This window comes from Panthera onca, chromosome A1, assembly GCF_046562875.1.
Source record: "Panthera onca isolate mPanOnc1 chromosome A1, mPanOnc1 haplotype 2, whole genome shotgun sequence".
Taxonomy (NCBI): domain Eukaryota; kingdom Metazoa; phylum Chordata; class Mammalia; order Carnivora; family Felidae; genus Panthera; species Panthera onca.
The window spans coordinates 120312553-120330325 of NC_138339.1; the positions used below are offsets into that span (position 1 = coordinate 120312553).

Below are 17773 nucleotides of genomic sequence, written 5' to 3' on the forward strand. Positions count from 1 at the left end.
GCTTTGGTCTTTCTCAAAGTTGCTTTAGTTATTTGGGGTCTTTTGTGGTTCCATACAAATTTTAGGATTAGGTGGTACTAGTTCTATGAAAAATGCTATTGATATTTTGATAGGGATTGCATTGCATTGTTTTGGGTAGTATGGGCATTTTAACTAAATATTAATTCTTCCAGGCTATAAGCGCCATATATCTTCCAATTTATGTCATGACATATTCAATTTCCATGATCAGTGTCTTACAGTTTTCAACATATAGGCCTTTCCCCTCCTTGATTAAATTTATTCCTAGGTAATTTATTCATTTTGATACAATTGTCAATGGGATTATTTGCTTATTTTCTCTAAGAAATATATAGAAATGCAACAGATTTATGTATATTAATTCTGTATCCTGCAACTTTATTGAATTCACTTATTATAAGCTCTGATTAGCTTTTTGCTGGAGCCTTTAGGGTTTTCTATATGTAGTTTCATGTTGTCTGCAGATAGTTTTACAGTTTTACTTCTTTTCCAATTTGCTTGCCTTTACTTCTCTTTTCTCGTCTAATTGCTGTCTCTAGGATTTCCATTACTGCGTTGAATAAAAGTAGTAACACTGGGTATCCTTATCTTGTTCCTGATCTTAGAGGAAAGCTTTAAGCTTTTCACTGTTGAGTATGATGCTAGGTGTGGGTTTATCATGTATGGCCTTTTATGTTGAGGCATCTTTATTCTATACTTACTTTTTTGAGAATTGTTATTATAAGTGGATGTTGAATTTTATCAAACAGTTATTCTGCATCAACTGAGATGATCATATGATTTTTATCCTTTTGTTGTTGTTAATGTGGTGTATCACATTGATTTGCAGACACTGAAACCATCCTTGCATCCCTGGAGTAATTCCCACTTGGTCATGGTGTACGATCCTTTTATTGTATTGTTGAGTTTGGTTTGCTAATATTTTGTTGGTGATTTTGAATCAATGTTCATCTGGAATACTGGCCTCCAATTTTCCTTTTTTGTAGTATCTCTGTCTGGTTTTGGGATCAGCATAATGCTTGCCTCATAGAATGAGTTTGGAAGCATTTCTTCCTCTTCAATATTCTGTAGGAGTTTGAGAATAGGTATTACCTCTTCTGTAAATATTTGGTAGAATTCACCTGTGTAGCTGTCTTGTTCTGGACTTCTGTTTGAACCAATAATCAAAACCTCCCAACAATTTTGTTACCAGTGATTGATCTGTCCAAGTTTTCTATTTCTTCTTAATTGAGTCTTAGAAGATTGTTTCTAAGGACTTAACATTTCTAGGCTATCCCGTTTGTTAGCATACGATTGTTTGTAGAACTCTTATTATATGATCCTTTGTATTTTTATGGTATTGGTTGAAACATACTGTCTTTAATTTCTGATTTTATTTGGGCCCTCCACTCTTTTTTTTTTTTTATGTTGATAATGCTGGCTAAAAGTCATCAAATAGGCTGCATGTCCAGTGTAGAGCCCAATGCGGGGCTTGAACTCATGACCTGAGATCAAGACCTGAGCTAAGATCAACAGTTGGAGACTTAACCACCTGAGCCACCCAGGCACCCCACATTGTTCTTTCTATTGCTTTTTTGTCCCTATTTCATTTATACCCACTCTGATCTTTAATATATTTTCTTTCTTCTACTAACTTAGGGCTTCATTGGTTCTTTTGGTTTTATTTCCTTCATGTGTAAAGTGAGATTGTTTATTTGAAATTTTTCTTCTTGAAGTAGTCCTGTATTGCTATATACATTTTAGATCTGCTTTTGTTGTTACCATAGATTTTGGACTGCTGTATTTCCATTTTCATTTGTCTCAAGATGTTTTTTATTTCTTCTTTGATTTCTTCTTTGATTCATTGGTTGTTCAGTACCATGTTGTTCAGCCTCCATGGGTTTGTGGGGTTTTTTGCACTTTTCTTCTTATAATTGATTTCTAGTTTCCTACCATTGTGAAAAGATGCTTGTTAGGATTCAGTCTTTTTAAATTTATTGCGTCTTGTTTTGTAGTCTAACAGGTGATCTATCCTAGAGAATATTCCATGTGAAATTGAAAAGAAAATATATTCTTCTGGTGTTGGATGGAGCATTCTGTATCTATCTGTTAAGTCCATCTGGTCTTATGTGTCATTTAAGGCCAGTGTTTCCTTATTGATTTTCTGTCTGAGTGATCTATTTATTGATGTAAGTAAGGTGTTAAACTCCCTTACTATTAATGGATTATTGTCAACTTCTCCCTTTATGTCTGTTAGTAATTGCTGTTTCTTTAGGTGACTGACCTTCGGTTGGGTGCACAGATACTTACAAGTGTTATACCTGTTTGTTGGATAGATCCCTTTATCATTATGTAATGTCCTTTTTTTACACTCTTTGTTTTAAAGTCTATTTTGTCTGATGTAAGTATTGCTCCCTGACTTTCTTTCCATTTCCATGGACTCACACAGATGGGTCTTTTTGTTTTTTGTTTTTTGTTTTAATCCATTCAGCTACTATGTGTCTTTTGATCGGAGCATTAAGTCTATTTAACATAGTTATTGATAGGGGTACCTGGGTGGCTCAGTCAATTGAGCATCCGACTTGAGTTCAGGTCATATCTCACAGTTTGTGAGTTGGAGCCCCACATGGGGCCCTCACGCACGCTTGCTCTCTCTCTCTCTCTCTCTGTCAGAAATAAACATTAAAAAAGATAGTTATTGATAAGTAAGTATGTATTGCCACTTTGTTCATTGTTTCCAGTTGTTTTGATAGTTCCCTGCTCTTTTCTTCTTCTCTTGTTCTTTTCCTTGTGATTTGGTGACTTCCCCTAGTGTTAGGTTTGATTTCCTGTCTCTTTATTTTTTGTGTACCTATGGTAGGTATTTGGTCTCTGGTTATCAGGAAGTTCATATATAATATCTTCTGTATACAGCAGTCTCTTTTAGGTTGATGGTCACTTAAGTTCAAGCATGGTCTAAAACACTACCTTTTTTATCTCCCTTTTATGTTTTCACTGTCAGACTAAGTACTGTAGGTCTAGATGATTTTACTCTTCTTGTCTTTTAACCTTCATACTAGCTATGGAAGTGGTTGATCGGCTACCCTTACTATATGTTTACCTTTACCAGTGAGAGGGTTTTTTTTTTCCCATAATTTCCTTATTCCTAGTTACCGCCTTTTCTTTTCCACTTAAGGAAGTCCCTTTAACATTTATTGGAAGGCCAGTTTGGTGTTGATGAACGTCTTTAGCTTTTGCTTTTCTGGAAAACTCCTTGTTTCATCTTCAATTTGGAATGATAATCTTGCCAGGTACAATATTCTCGGTTGTATATTTTTTTCCTTTTAGTATTTTGAATATTTTAATACCACTCCCTTCTGGCCTGTAAAATTTATGCTGAAAAATCTGCAGATAGTCTTACATGGGTTCCCTTGTATATAACAAGTTTTCTCTCACCACTTTGAAGATTCTCTGTAAAGTGTCATGATATGGGTCTCTTGGGTCCACCTCATTTGGGATTGTCAGTTTCCAGACTTAGATGTAGGTTTCTTTCACCAGGTTAGGGAGGTTTTCAGCCATTATTTCCTCAGATAGGTTTTGTCTCTTTCTGTCTTCTCCTAGGCCCCTACAATGCAAATGTTAGTATGTTTGATGTCATCCTAGAGGATAGTCTTAAACTTTCCTGCTTTTTAAATTTCTTTCTGTGCTGTTTCTATTGGGTGATTTCCACTAATCTTTCTAGGATCAATGATCCCTTCTTGTGCATTATCCTATACACTGCTGATTCCTTCTAGTATATTTTTCATTTCAGTTATTCTTTGGCTCTGAATGGTTCTTTTTTATGTTTTCTGTTTCTTTGTTGAAGTTCTGTGTTTATCCATTCATCTCTTTAGTTAATATCTTCATAAGCATTACTTGGAATTCCTTATTTGGTAGGTTGCTTATCTCTGTTTCATGTAAGTTTTTTTTCTGAGTTTCTATCTTGTTCTTTCATTTGCAACATACTCCTCTGTGTCCTCATTTTGCCTAGCTCTCTGTGTGGTACTAGATCAGTTACATCTATTAGTCTTGAAGGAGTGGCTTTATGCAGAAGGTGTCCTGTGGGGCACAGGAGCCTAACATGCTCTGGTCACCTGACCCAGGTGCCCAAGGACTGATGCCTGGGTGGGCTGTGTACACCTCCTGTTGTGGTCGGTCCCAATCCATATGGACTTGCTGATGTGTGTGGGGCTGGCTGCAGGAGCTGACTGCAATGCCCGATTCCAGCAGTCCGGCCAGGCTGGTAGGCAGGGCAGGCCTCCTGCACAGCTGGCTACACCTGTTGTAAGTATTTGTTTGCTGGGCTGGCACCCCAGGGCAGGGTGCTTGGGAGGAGCTGTAGTACCTGCTGGAGACTTGGGGTGGTAAGCCTCCTGGGAAGGGCTCCAAGTTGGTTGGATGGAGTGAATTCACAGAGAAACACTGGGCTATGTTTCCCCAGAAACACTGTAGTATAACATAGGTGCTAGTTATGGTGCTAGCACAATAGATAGAAAGTATTAGAAATGGTGCCCACCAATGCTGGTCCAGCTGGGTAGAATTGACAAGAACAAAATGGTGCCCACAAGGGCCACTGTCCCTGGGGAATGCCCCAAGTGATCCCTGTCTCTCTGGCACACACCCCAGCCATTAGTGAAAGTACTTCCTTCACATGTAACCCTTCACATGTAAGAGAATCCGCACATGCTCTTTAAGAGTGGAGTCCCTAGGGGCGCCTGGGTGGCTCAGTCAGTTAAGGGTCCAACTCTTGATTTTAGCTCAGGTCATGATCTCAACAGTTTATGTGTTGGAGCCCTGCATTGGGCTATGTGCTGCAGAGCTTGCTTGGGATTCTCTCTCTCCTTTTCTCTCTGTCCCCTCCCCTATACACATGCTCTCTGTTTCAAAATAAATAAATAAATAGATAAACACTTTATAAAAAAAAAAAAAAAAGAGTGGAGTCTCTATTTCCTACTGTCCTCTGGCTCCCTTGGCTATAAACCCCATTGCTTTTCAAAGCTTGTTATTATCGGTGCCATTCACCTGAGCAGTGGAGACTGGTGTGGGGCTCAGACCCCTCCTTCGTCAGTGAGGCCTCTGTGGTTGTGATATCCCTCCCACTTGTGGGCCTCCCCACTAAGCATGCAGGTCCTGACTAAACTGTGTCTGCACCTCCTATATATCTCACTTTGGCTCCCATCCTTAGTTGGGTATGATCTTTTCTGCTTGTCTTTAGTTCACTCTGAGATACTTGTTCCACTTGTAGGTGCACACTTTGGTGTGTCCAAGGGAGGACATGAGCCCAGGATCCCCTACTCCTCCTGCCCCTCGAATGTCTTAATTATAGGCAATTTCTATTCTACTTTGATACTAATGATAGAAGAGAGAAAATCAGAAATTATTTTTAAAGTTTAACCCTACCTCAAGACAATCTACTTGGTGACTCATACAGGTTTTAAAAAATTCTGTCAAGCTTGAATGGATATTACCCTGCAGGTCCCTGCCAGGCAGCACAGTTAGGAAGGTAAGGAACACAGGTTTTGGAATTAGGCAATGCTGAATTCACATCCAGGTTTTGCTCATGTGACTATGGGCAGACAAATGGTTTAACTGTCATCCGTAAAATGGACTAGGAGGAAGGATTATTAGAGGTCATGTATTTATTAAAGTTCCTAGCCATGGAGTTTGGCATGTAGAATTAAAATATCACTTAACTAGTGTACCCTGTAATCATTACTATGATGGGAGTGTTTTGTGTCCCCTCCTAAGAACCTCTCGTCTTAAAGTTTCCATCTGCCTGCCTGATAAGACTTCTGTCTTCCATCCTCTTCAGGAAATAAGTTTCCCATTCTTTTTGCTATTAATTCAATACTTAGAATTATTCCTCTAAGCTATTTCAGTGGATGTTTCGAAACCAGGGTGTGAAGTGAGAGCATCGTCACCAAAACCCAAGGGAAATGCATATAGCCAAAAAAAAAAAACAAAAACAAAAACAAAAAACCTCTCATTGGGTAGACGGGCATGACAGAGAAACCAAGAAGTTTTCACAGTAATAAAAGAACCTGAGAATTGAAGAATCAATCCTTGACTTTTGGCTGAGGTCAGGGAGGAAGTGTGTGGCCATAGATCAAATTGAGGTTGGTTCTGAGTGTTTTGTTCCTTCCTTTATACTAATATAAAGTTGAATAAGGACCCAGCTGCTCTCAATTTGCGTGATTTTACAAAACATCTTTGTAAGGATTTAGGAATTGTGTTCATTGTACAGAATGAGATAAGTATGAATTTGTGGATCATTTGAAAATTTAGTCCAACAATACACTGTTGCACAATTTTAAGGCAGCTGTTTTTCCCTATTTCCCTCTATTTGGCAACCCTTACTTGGACAAAAATCTGGATTTGCAGATCCTGATTGGAAGCACGCACAGGGAATTTGCTCCCTTTCGTTGTATATCATTGCAACCCCAGATTCCATAATCAAAAATTCCAAAATCAAAAATACTTAAAACTAATGTAAAATGAAGACAAATACAAATCATCAGTTTACCACAATTCTAAATTAAACTACAAACCCCAGGTAGACCGTAGCTGATAAAGTCTACTTAATCTTGCAAGCTAGACGTACATTACTGAAACCCAAGACAATTCCCAAAGATGCTGGTACCAGCTTAAACTCAAGCTTCGTGGGGTCACACATAATTATAATAACAATGGCATTCAGCTATGGACTTGCCACGGAGGATACCTACTGGGTCAACGTCTATGAAAAATCAAGTCTTGAAAAGATGGAAAAACATTACAGGTGAGATTTGAGCTCAGAACCACAGCTCCACAGCCATCAGTTTCACCCCTAGATATATAGTGGGACATACATTAGAAGAAGGTAGTGAGCGTACCATTGCCTCAGACATGATCTTGTATTCCTGAAAGATGTGGTATTCCTAACTCCGTGTGTATCAAACCATAATTATCCTTGTGTGCTCTCAAGAAGTGAGGAACACACATCCTCACTCCACAGCATCAGTACTTGTTAAAATTCATGTCCCCTAATGTAGGCCTGAGCAAACAGATCTGAGGACTTGCAGCCTAAGGTCTCAAGTCAGCTAATACAGTGACCAGACTGAGGACTGATGCTTCCAAAGAGAAAGAAATACGTTTCTTCTGTGAAACATGTTAGATCAGACTTTACAAAACAAGTTCAGATAAGGTGACCATGTTCTCTCTTCATAGAAATAAATACACAGGACCAAAGAAGCCTTTTAGAGGCTCAGATATATTCTTCCCTGCCTATACCCTCTGTGCCACCTTGGGAAATGTGGACAAGTTCTTGGAGTCTATTGATGGAAGACCTTCATTTTACAGACAGAAACTAAGCCCAGAGACATTAGGTGACAGGCCCTTGGTGTCTCAGAGATGTGAAAAAGGCATTTCCTCCTTCATTTACCCTTTACTGAAAATGTATTAGAGTTTGTGTTGTTTAACCTTCTCCCTAAGATGAGTGAGGATAAATGATGCATGGTTTGGGGGAACTGTCTTAATATGCACCTAAAGCTAAAACAAGTTAGAAACCTCTCTGAACAAATGCAAAGCAAAGAGAATAATCAGTGTTTCTTCGACTTCTTCAAGAACATGTGTTCTGGTAGAACCGTTTAACAGAAATATCACGAAAGCCTTGCCTCAGAGTATTTTTCTGTTTGATTTAAAAACTATTCCATAGCTTATTATCAAACAAATCAGTAATCCTTTAGCTAATGCAGGGATAAATGGACAGTCAGAAAACATAATCACCTGGTGTGTGCAGCTGAGTATTTACATTTTGCCTAATGAAAAAAGATAAGAAAAATGCAGGTGATTTTAATGTGTAAAAACCATGTTTTCAGGCTAGCCCTAGAGGGACAAATACATTACTGACTCCAAGTAATCACTAGACCTCTGTAGTCCCTGGTGTCAGCTCTGTTTTGAATCTCTTTTTGGACTCATCTTGAATCAAAGAATATTTAAGCCTGTTTCAGTAGGACACTTGCTCCCTTTAAAGATAGTTCAAAGGTTTTAAAATCTGTTTCTGGACCTTGTTGGATTGTTTTCTTCTCTGTGTTGCCTAAAGCTTTATGTATAGCAAGGGTTCTTAACCTCAGCATTATTGACAGTCAACTCTGGGTAACTCTTTGTTGTGGGGGATTGTCCTGTGTACCCATGGCATGTGGGTGGACCAGCACTCCAGTCTTTTGTCATTAGATGTCAGCAGCATTTCCTCAGCTTTGACAATCACAGATGACTCCACCCATTACCAAGTGTTCCCCCCACCCACCTACACACACCCCTCTTCCCCGGGAGCAAAGAACCACTGGTTTACAATATTTGGCCAATGAGAAAACACCTGTTCCATGTGTACTTGGTAGAAATTAATCCAGTTTTATTTTCAGGATTTTTCCCCATGTTAGTTATACTTGTTTTCTGAGGTGATACCCTTTTTGCTTTGTTTTGTTTTGTTTTGTTTTGTTTTGTTTTGTTTTCCCCCAAATGGGTTCCTTGCATTTCATTGATTTAATTCACTTAACTTGGAGGCTAAACCAACAGCACCATTTGGATTTGTAATGTTTATCATCTCTGCTTCTTTGTCTTTGGGAGAAAGCCTCTACTAAGCAATACTGTATCATCTTGCCAGGTACATTACAGTCCCCATTTAGAAATAGGGCAATTGAGATTTAGAGAGATTAAAAGGTCACCAAGCTACTACACTGCAGTTAGGTTATGAATTCTAGCCTGCCTGACTTAGAGTCCTTACTATTCTATGTAACAGCAATTCTCAGAATGTACTCCATGGACACTTGGGTGTCCCCAGGACCCTTTCAGAAGTACATTAATAAAAATATACAGTCTTCATTTGCCTTTCTCACTGTGTTGGCATTTGCAGAGATGGTACAAAAGTAATGATGAGTAAAACTGCTGGCCTCATAGGGTACAGTAGTAAGTGTACTCACTGTCTTGCCCTCCCAAGTTAAAGAAAGCCAATTCCACTTAAGAATATCTTTGAGGGATTCCTGTGTGGCTTAGTCAGTTGAGCATCTGACTCTTGGTTTCTGTTCAGGTCAAGGTCTCATGGTTCGTGGATTTGAGCCCTGTGTCAGGCTCTGTGCTGACAGCAAGGATCCTGCTTGGAGATATATATTCTCCCCCCTACCCAACTTTAAAAAAAGTTTTTTGTTTTTTTTTTTAAAAAAGGATATCCTTGAGGAAGCAAAATATTCTTTTAAATCTCCACCTTTGACAATGTCCTTTTACTATCTGTGTGACAAAATGGGAAGATGCTTGAAGCTTATTACGTACTTACACTGCACATAGCACTTAGGTTTGTGTCAAAGAGGAGTAGGTGTAAGACTGTTTATGTTGCACATTGAACAAGCCACCTTTTTCATGACATACCATGGATAAACCATGGTTTTTAGCCTTTGGTGTTTGCCAGATGTTATCTCAAAAATGATTGAAGTGAGCTTATCACTTCAAGGAAGACAGTTTAGAACTTTGAAAGACTTATGTCTGCCACTATGAGCTTGATAGATGTGACTGTTATATTGTATAATGAACTGGTCAACATTTAGAAAATCTGCCCAACTCAGTGAACCAGTATTTTCCAAATGACTAATGCAGGATAGTACAAAATCATGCACGGGTAAAAGGACCATTCGAAGCGCAAGACAGACTGATGGATTTTAATGTAACAGTGTTTCAAAAAGTTCACTGATAGGGTTTCAGATTCTACACTGCAGTACTGACCTTTAAAAAACCAGAATGTTTTATTTTGGGGTAGAATCACAAAGAATATCTACATTTACCTGAACTCAAGCTCTTGGAGGATCATTAACCCTCAGCTGGCTCAGAGGGAAGGGTATTTATGGCACTTGCCTTCATCTGAGATCCTCCAGGTGGTCCCATGTCACAGGAGGCAGGTAAAAAATATTGACAAGAGTTTCAAGGTTCGTTATTTCAGTGATGTATTCCACGCATAATAAGACTTACATACATGAAATGACTTCTGTGTCGTCACAACACCTGACAATCCGGATTCGTGAGCACGTGCTAAATGAAAGGATGTCATTTACCTGTACATTTTATAAGCTCCTCGAGGGGTGGGATGAATTCTCACAGTCCATCCATGACTATCCGTCCGGGAGCCCCCTCTCAGCACTTGCTTTTCTTGTAGAACTCGACAGAAAAACCCAGCTTTGAATGCGTGGTTTTTTGTTTGTTTTTTCTTTCTCAACTGTCACGTAAACTCCGTCGCCTCAGGAATAAGCTGGTGTTTAGCACGCTGTCCACTGTAAGTGGGGAACAGCATTTGAGTGTTCACTTGGAACAAGGCATTTTGTTCCTATGAGTCTCCACTCACCGTGGATATGGTCAGTTCATAATGGAACCTCTTACTGTCTTCCAAGTTTGGCACAGCCGTCCACACACACTGATCAAAGACCCCAGACTTTTCAGCTTTTCCATTCAAGGAGATGTCATATACACTCTCATTCCTGTGTGCTTTCTCTTTCTATCTGTCATGTATTTGCCATGTATCCTTATTAAAAGATGGTGATTCCATATGGTTTTCCTTGTAGTTCTAGCAGTTTGGTTGGCCTGTAGCCCTTCAGCAGTAGCACAGGGTCACATTTGCGGTTGTAAACTGTGCCGTACTCATCCGTGTTCCCCAATGGTGTTCGTCCTAGGCTATCCTAGTCCTCGTGTTTGTGTGACAGAAATGGATTTTTTTCCCACCGATGTCTGTGGTATGCTTGGCAGTTTTCCACGTACTCCATTCTTATCTGACGGAGCCTGGAATGACTGAAGGGATTTCAAAAGGGTGACTTAAATTACAGATGCTTAGCTACACTTGTATCCGTCCATTGGTTCCTAGCTTTCCCTGTTGCCATCTGTAGCTCATGGTTGAGCGGCCTGAATGCGTTTTGCCAATGCTCTCATTTATAAGCTAGAATTTGTGATTACCATCCTTGGCTTCAGACTGAATACTAACTTTCTACTTACATAATGCTGTCTCATAAAATCTCTAGTTTTTCTGAAACAGGAAAGGAGGAACCACAGCACACACACAGATGATGTCCTTCCTACTCATGAGGAAACTGAGGCTCAAAGTGGTAGATAGCAACCCAGGGTCACACAGACTTTCCATGGGGAGAGCAGGGAACTGAAGCACGTCAGTTTGACTGCAAATAGACCCCCCCCCCTGCCCCCCGATCACCCTCCTCTTACTGCGTTGGCCTCATCTGGAGGTGATACCATCCTGTCACGGGGCTGGTGAGCGGCTAGACGAGATTTTACTCACGAAAGTGTTTTCACAGCTACAAAGTCCAGGCACACCTAGTTTTATGGTGCTTTCCTTTATTGCACTTTGCGTTTTTTACCAACTGAAGGTTTGTGCCAACCCTAATTCAAGCAAGCCTGTCAGCACCATTTTTCTAACAGCATCTGCATATTATGTGTGTGTCTGTGTCACATTTTGGTAATTCTCTTGGTATTTCAAATTTTTTCATTATTGTTCACGTGATCTGTGATTTTTGACTCGCTGAAAACACAGATGGAGTATTTTTAGATTAAGGTATACACATTCTTTTTTAAATATAAAGCTCTTACAGACTTTAACAGACTGCAAAGCAGTGTGAATATAACTTTTATGTGCACTGGGAAACCAAAAAAGTCATTTGACTTGCTTTATTGCGATATTCACTTTATTGCTGTCTGTGGTCTGGAACCAAACCTGTAGTATCAGTGAGGTATGCCTTTACTACAAAGTACCATTTTAAAAAATTTTTAAACACTTACATATGTCTATGTTTTTGTGTGTATTGTGTGTGTGTATATATATATATATATATATATATAATTGGTTGAGGAAGCATTTCAGAAGTAACCTTTCAGATCTTTAAATATTATACTCATTTTCCATAAACAACTGGTTGGTCCCTAAAAATAGATGTCAGATGACAGAGATGGGCTGAGCAGGAATAGGCGCATCTTCAGGCCACAAGCCAAGGAAGTTTTTGCTTCCCTGACACATCGCTCTGTTCACTCACGCCAAGTCCTTCCTACCTTTCTGTAAAAATACGGCCTAGAGCAGCTCCTCCGCGTTAGTCACAAGCTTCCATTCATCACGGGTGGCTCACGCCAGACCTACAGCACGGTCATTTCAGTCTGTCCTCTCCCATTGTCCGCTGTCCCCCACCTAGCAGGGAACCAACACCTTGTGATACGGAAACATCCAGAACTTTGTGGCCATGCTCAGAAAACATGTAAAACCCTGAGGCCCATTCCCAGAACTGGGGTGATGGCAACACCGTCCACCTGACAAAGCCACTCGAACGGAAGACTGGCAAGGTGCAGTAGCTTCATCCGAGGACAGGATTTAGGGGAGCTTTTGGGCTTGCTGAAAGGTTTCAAAACAAATTAGGGCCTAGAGTATCTTTAGAGACACAACAACAGCACTCACTGTGGTGAGAAGTCTGCAAAATGAACCACGAGATGGGGTAGAAGAAGCAGATTCCTGTCCTTTTCTTGAGGCCACACCCGGCCTCAGTGCAGAGGACAGAATGCTCCTTCCTGTTGAAAGCCCACTGCCCTTTCCGTTCTTGCTGTGAGCCACACAGGAAGGTGACAGACAGTGATGTTTCGCATCGGTCTTTGTAGGCCATAATGAGAAACCTGATAGCATTGGGATTGAGAGATGTAGGCCCAAACTCGAATACTGTATGAAGTTTTGACTCTAGCGGAGGACGTGGATTGACTGAATTTAGACACTGAGTTTAGAGAGAGGCCTGTACAAGGTCTTAAAATGACAAAAATTAACTTGATGTCCCAAACAATTAAAGGGGCAGGACGCATCTTCTTGAGGTGACAGATGTATATACTATCGCTGGATCATGGTGGTAGTTGCACTACTATCCGTTTAGCCAAACTCATCAATGGTTCACTTACAAATGGTGAATGATATGGAAGCGACCCCTTTATAAAGGTGATCATGAATGTAAACAAATGCTACGCAACTACAGATGACAGTTTCAAAGTGAAGCATATATTCATCATTCTTTTTAGGGAATGCTTAAAAGGAAATTCCCTCACTCTTGGGGTGCCTGGGTGGCTCAGTCAGTTAAGCGTCTGACTTCTACTCAGGTCATGATGTCACGGTTCGTGGGTTCAAGCCCCGCATCGGGCTCTGTGCTGACAGCTCAGAGCCTGCTTTGGATTCTGTGTCTCCCTCTCTCTCTGCCCCTCCCCCACTCGCACTCTGCTTGTATCTGTCTCTCTCTCCCCCCCCGCAAAAATAAATATTTAAAAATTTTTTTTAAAAGTTACCTCACTCTTAATTTTGTCTAAAAGAAGATTAAAACATGATTTGAAAATATTTGAATAGACTGTTGTAATGCTTGCTAGTACTTGAAGCCAGAGTTCAGTGTGAACATGCTCCCTAGGGAGTGAGGAGGTAAGAGAGCTGTAGTTCGATGTTTCTTTGAAGGTCATGACAGTGGATCCTGACACTGCTTTCTCTCCTCCTTCAGCCCTGGAATGAGACCAGATGTAAGCTCTCCTCCATCCAGCTCTGCAGCGGCAACGGGACCACCTCCCAAACTCTGCCTTGTGTGTTCTGATGAAGCTTCGGGGTGTCACTACGGGGTCTTGACTTGTGGAAGCTGTAAAGTATTCTTCAAAAGAGCAGTGGAAGGTAGTGTGTGTTTTGAAGAGTTTTGTTTTTCCTCTACTTGGTTCTTATCTCTCAAGGTGGATTGTGAAGTTTCTGGTATATGCGAACCCCATTAAGGCTGGAAGTCAGTAAAGTCAGGTACGGGGGGTTGGCTCGAAGGCCTTCTAAATGGAGAGATTTTAAAAAGCCACACAAAAAGCATAAGAGACTCTTAAATACAGAGAACCAACTGAGGGTTGCCGGAGGGAAGGTGGGTGGGGGGATGGGCTAAATGGGTGATGGGCATTAAGGAGGACACTTGCTGAGATGAGTACACGTAATGTACTCGTGTTACACGTAAGTGATGAATTACACGTAATGTAAAAGTGATGTGTTACACGTAAGTGATGAATCACTGGGTTCTACTCCTGAATCCAGGACTACACTGTATGTTAACTAACTTGAATAAAACAACAACACAAACAGAACTAGAATAAAATAGAAAAGTATAAGTTAAGGAGAGGGAGTTTGGTCAGATAACAGAAGGTAACGGTAAGAAAGTGCTGTCATGGGAAATGGTGGTGTTACATTACTGCCCAAACCTAACATTCATTGTGTGAGAATCATGGGCTTTAACTCCCATGAAGTAGTTGGTTTTAAAACCACCGACTATTCCAGTCTGACAAAAAATGAGGGACAGTAAGAACTATGAGGGGAAAGTCTGGGTGGGTTTCTCTTCCTGTTGAGTCAGGCACTGTGCTAAGTGGTATCAAGTCCACATAAGACCTGGTCCCCACCCTCTGGGTGGTCACGGTCTGCTTGAAGTGAGAGAGGAGTTCAAAGTTTCCAGGAAAGAGGTAAGAAGCAAGTGATAAACAGCCTGAGGAGATAGAGAAAGAAGGTAATGTAGAGAAGCTGATTTCATCATATGAATACTAATAAAAACTGTACCCTGGTTATAGATTCAGTCTGCTGACAAGGGCAGTCACATCAACTCCTTAAAGAGAAATTCATTCCATAGCAAATTAGTATTGGAAATTACTCTAAAATCCTCTTGGGAAAAAATCATGTACTTTAGTTATTTATAAAGCTGTTTGAAGGTGGTGTCGCATGAATGGATTACCTAAAGCTCTGAGTATGTTAATTTTTAAAGAAGTGTAATTATCCATCCACAGTATGAGAAAGATTATTATTATTTGCCTCAAGTTCTGTTTGCATATCCTTAAGAGTTAGATGAGTCATTTTCTTTTGTTTGGATTACTTTTTAATCCATGAGCTAACTATAAAACTCCTCCTGTTACCCCACATGGAGCACAGGGAGGCAGGCTTTGACCAGGTAGGAGCCCCCAACTATTGAGTAGTGCTAAGGAAAGCCCACCCCTGCGTATTCTACTGCCTCTAACAAAGTAGACCTTATTCACCACGGACCCAAGAGAATGAAGCTTTTTCTTGTCTGCACTTTACTTCAGCACTTTATTTTAAATGTTTTTGTTTATTTCTGAGAAGAGGAGAGAGAGAGAGACAGAATGGGAGCAGGGGAGGGGTAGAGAGAGGGGGAGACCCAGAAGCTGAAGCAGACTCCAGGTTCCGAGCTGTCAGCACAGAGCCAGACGTGGGGCTCAATCCCGTGAACTGCAAGATCATGACCTGAGCCGAAGTCACATGCTTAAATGACTGAGCCACCCAGGTGCCCCTGTCTCAGCACTTTAAGTCCTGAGTTATCTCCATGGTATAAATGCAGTGGTAGAGGTAATCCAATATACAATAATACTGGCAAATTAATTTCTGCAAGTGAAATTCAGAAAGAGCCCGTGGAACCTTAGAAGAAAAAAAAAGGGTATTTAAAAAAATATTTTAATTAAAATGGAGGAGAATGAAAAATTCTTTAAAACAGGACTATAAATGTAAATGCCTATACGGACCAAGTATGTGTCCTTCTGGCAAATAGAAGACATTTGGGTCAAGGAAGGTTAGAGAGTGCAAGCTTACTTCAAAAGCTTTCAATACCCTTTAAAAAGTAAAAAAGAAAAGTAAAAAAAAAAAAAAACAAGAAAAAAAGCTAAACCTAGCCATATGCCCTCAGGGCTTACCCCCTGCTTTAGAATTAAATTCTTATGCTTGTTTTTAGGTAGAAATTTCATAGAATATGAGCTGTCCCGTTTCAAAATGTTTATTTAGCGTTTAAGTATTTCAGTTAAGTATGGTGGCTCGATTACATAATTAGTAGGGGAAGGTTTAACTGTGGACTATGTTAAGTAAATCCTATATTTGGACTTTCATTTTCTCCAACATCCCTTCCAGCTCTAAAATTCTGTAATCCTTTGACAACCTAACTCGGAGCAGTTCTACTTTTCCTCTCTACACAGGATGGAGATGTTTTCATTACAGAGATGTAGTTTCTAAGGTCTGTATCATACTTAGCAGTCCATTTTTGGCACCTGCTGGAAATACTAGGTTACCCCCCCCCCAAATTGGCATAGGATAAATACCTGAACATTTCAGCAATTTTTAAGAAGTTTTATCCATACAACCCAGATCAAGGGTAGATATCTTGAGTTTTTTTAAGTCTGTATTCTGGGAGTCACTTCTCTACATACAGAAGAAAACTTTGGGTAGCTTCATGTCTTTTCATGTATACTAGTTCCGTGATGTCCCCCCTTCCACCAAGTCCCTTTTACTTATATCTCCTGTACACAAAAGTACATGTAATCTTTGTTGGTGGGTCATAATGATGATAGACATCCATTACCTTTAATGTCCCATAGACCAAGCATTATGTTTTATGTACATCATACCATTGTATTAAGGGCTCTGTGAGCTCTTAAATGCTGTTCTGGTCCTATTTGATCAAGGAAACTGAGGCTGAGAGTTTAAGTGGTAGAGCTGGGATTCCGGGGGCGGTAACAGCTGGTATAAGACATTGGGCATTGGAGAAAGGAGCAGCTCTGGAACAAAGCTCAACTGTAGGCCATCGGTCAGCCCGGTGGCCTACTCCTCACAAAGAACTGAACCTGATATAGTTAACCATCTACTCAAAATGCACGCCTCATAGCACTGTGATTTATCTTCTTATGAAGAAGGGAATACGGTTTGTTTCCATCCAAGTAGTAGGCAGTCCTGTGCAGAAGGGATCTTTTCCCAGAAATCAGAACAAGATATATTCAACCTAGTGAGCTGATGATGATTTTTCTCTTGTCTCTGAATGCGATTTCTTTTTGAGAAGAGAAATGCCCCGTTGTGGTCCTGTGCATAGCCACAGTGGTGTTGTGCAGGAGGATCTTTTCAGTTTTTGCCAGGCCAGCAGATCCTGAGATATTTTCTTTGACACTCAATAGCCAGATTAAAAGAAAACTACAAGAAAGCACTTTTTGGGGTGGGTAAGGGTATCAGTCTTTCCATTTTAATTTTTTTTGCTAGGTGAAAACTGCACTTTGTACCTCTTACCACACATTATTAAATACTAGGTGCCAGAAGATTGTATAGACAGTGACAGTCTAATATTTGGAGTCGGTGGTGGATTTAAACACTTACATTCTACAGTGCATGTGACATATGAACAAATATCTGTAAGATCTATATACGGTAGTTTGCCAGGTGTGTGATTTCCCTCACTAGTTGTTGCCAATCTTAACATTCAAGATTAAGTTTGTTCCCTGTCACTTAGACTTGAAGGGGGAGCACGCTCCATTTGCATATGGTGGCATAATGTTGAGGGAAAGTCATTTTCCGTGTGGGGTTCTTTGAGTATTTTGAAAGCAGTTTCCTCTTTGTTTAACCTTCCTTAGCATTAAGTCAGAAGTCATAATGAAATAGTGACTTAAGACATCCTCTCTGTCAAACTGTACTTTAAACAGTTTCTCCTGTAATGCAGAACAGGGTTACCTTGGAGGAGGGTAGTGACTGGAAAGGGCCTAGAAGACTACTGGTGGAGTACTGTTCTTCTTGACCAGAGAGCCGATTACATGGCAGTGTTCAGTTTGTGAAAACATAGGAGATGCTACACTTAACAATCTGTGCACTTTTCTGTATGGGTACTGCAGTATTTTTCATGAACTATGTTTATTTGTTGAGCGGAATAAGAAAGAGACATTTTTAGGTGACCTC

The 17773-nt window shown here is 40.2% G+C and overlaps 1 protein-coding gene across 8 annotated transcripts in view; it reads left to right on the forward strand.

The window, feature by feature from the left end:
* NR3C1 (nuclear receptor subfamily 3 group C member 1) overlaps positions 1 to 17773 on the forward strand; it is a 117623-nt gene that overhangs the window by 76081 nt on the left and 23769 nt on the right. For 7 of the 8 annotated variants that reach the window (XM_060635848.3, XM_060635845.3, XM_060635846.3 and 4 more), the window contains exon 3: positions 13548 to 13714. In XM_060635848.3, the coding sequence (XP_060491831.2) occupies positions 13548 to 13714 (167 nt within the window). The remainder of the gene's footprint in view (positions 1 to 13547; positions 13715 to 17773) is intronic. The other variant, XM_060635851.3, reaches the window with a different exon arrangement.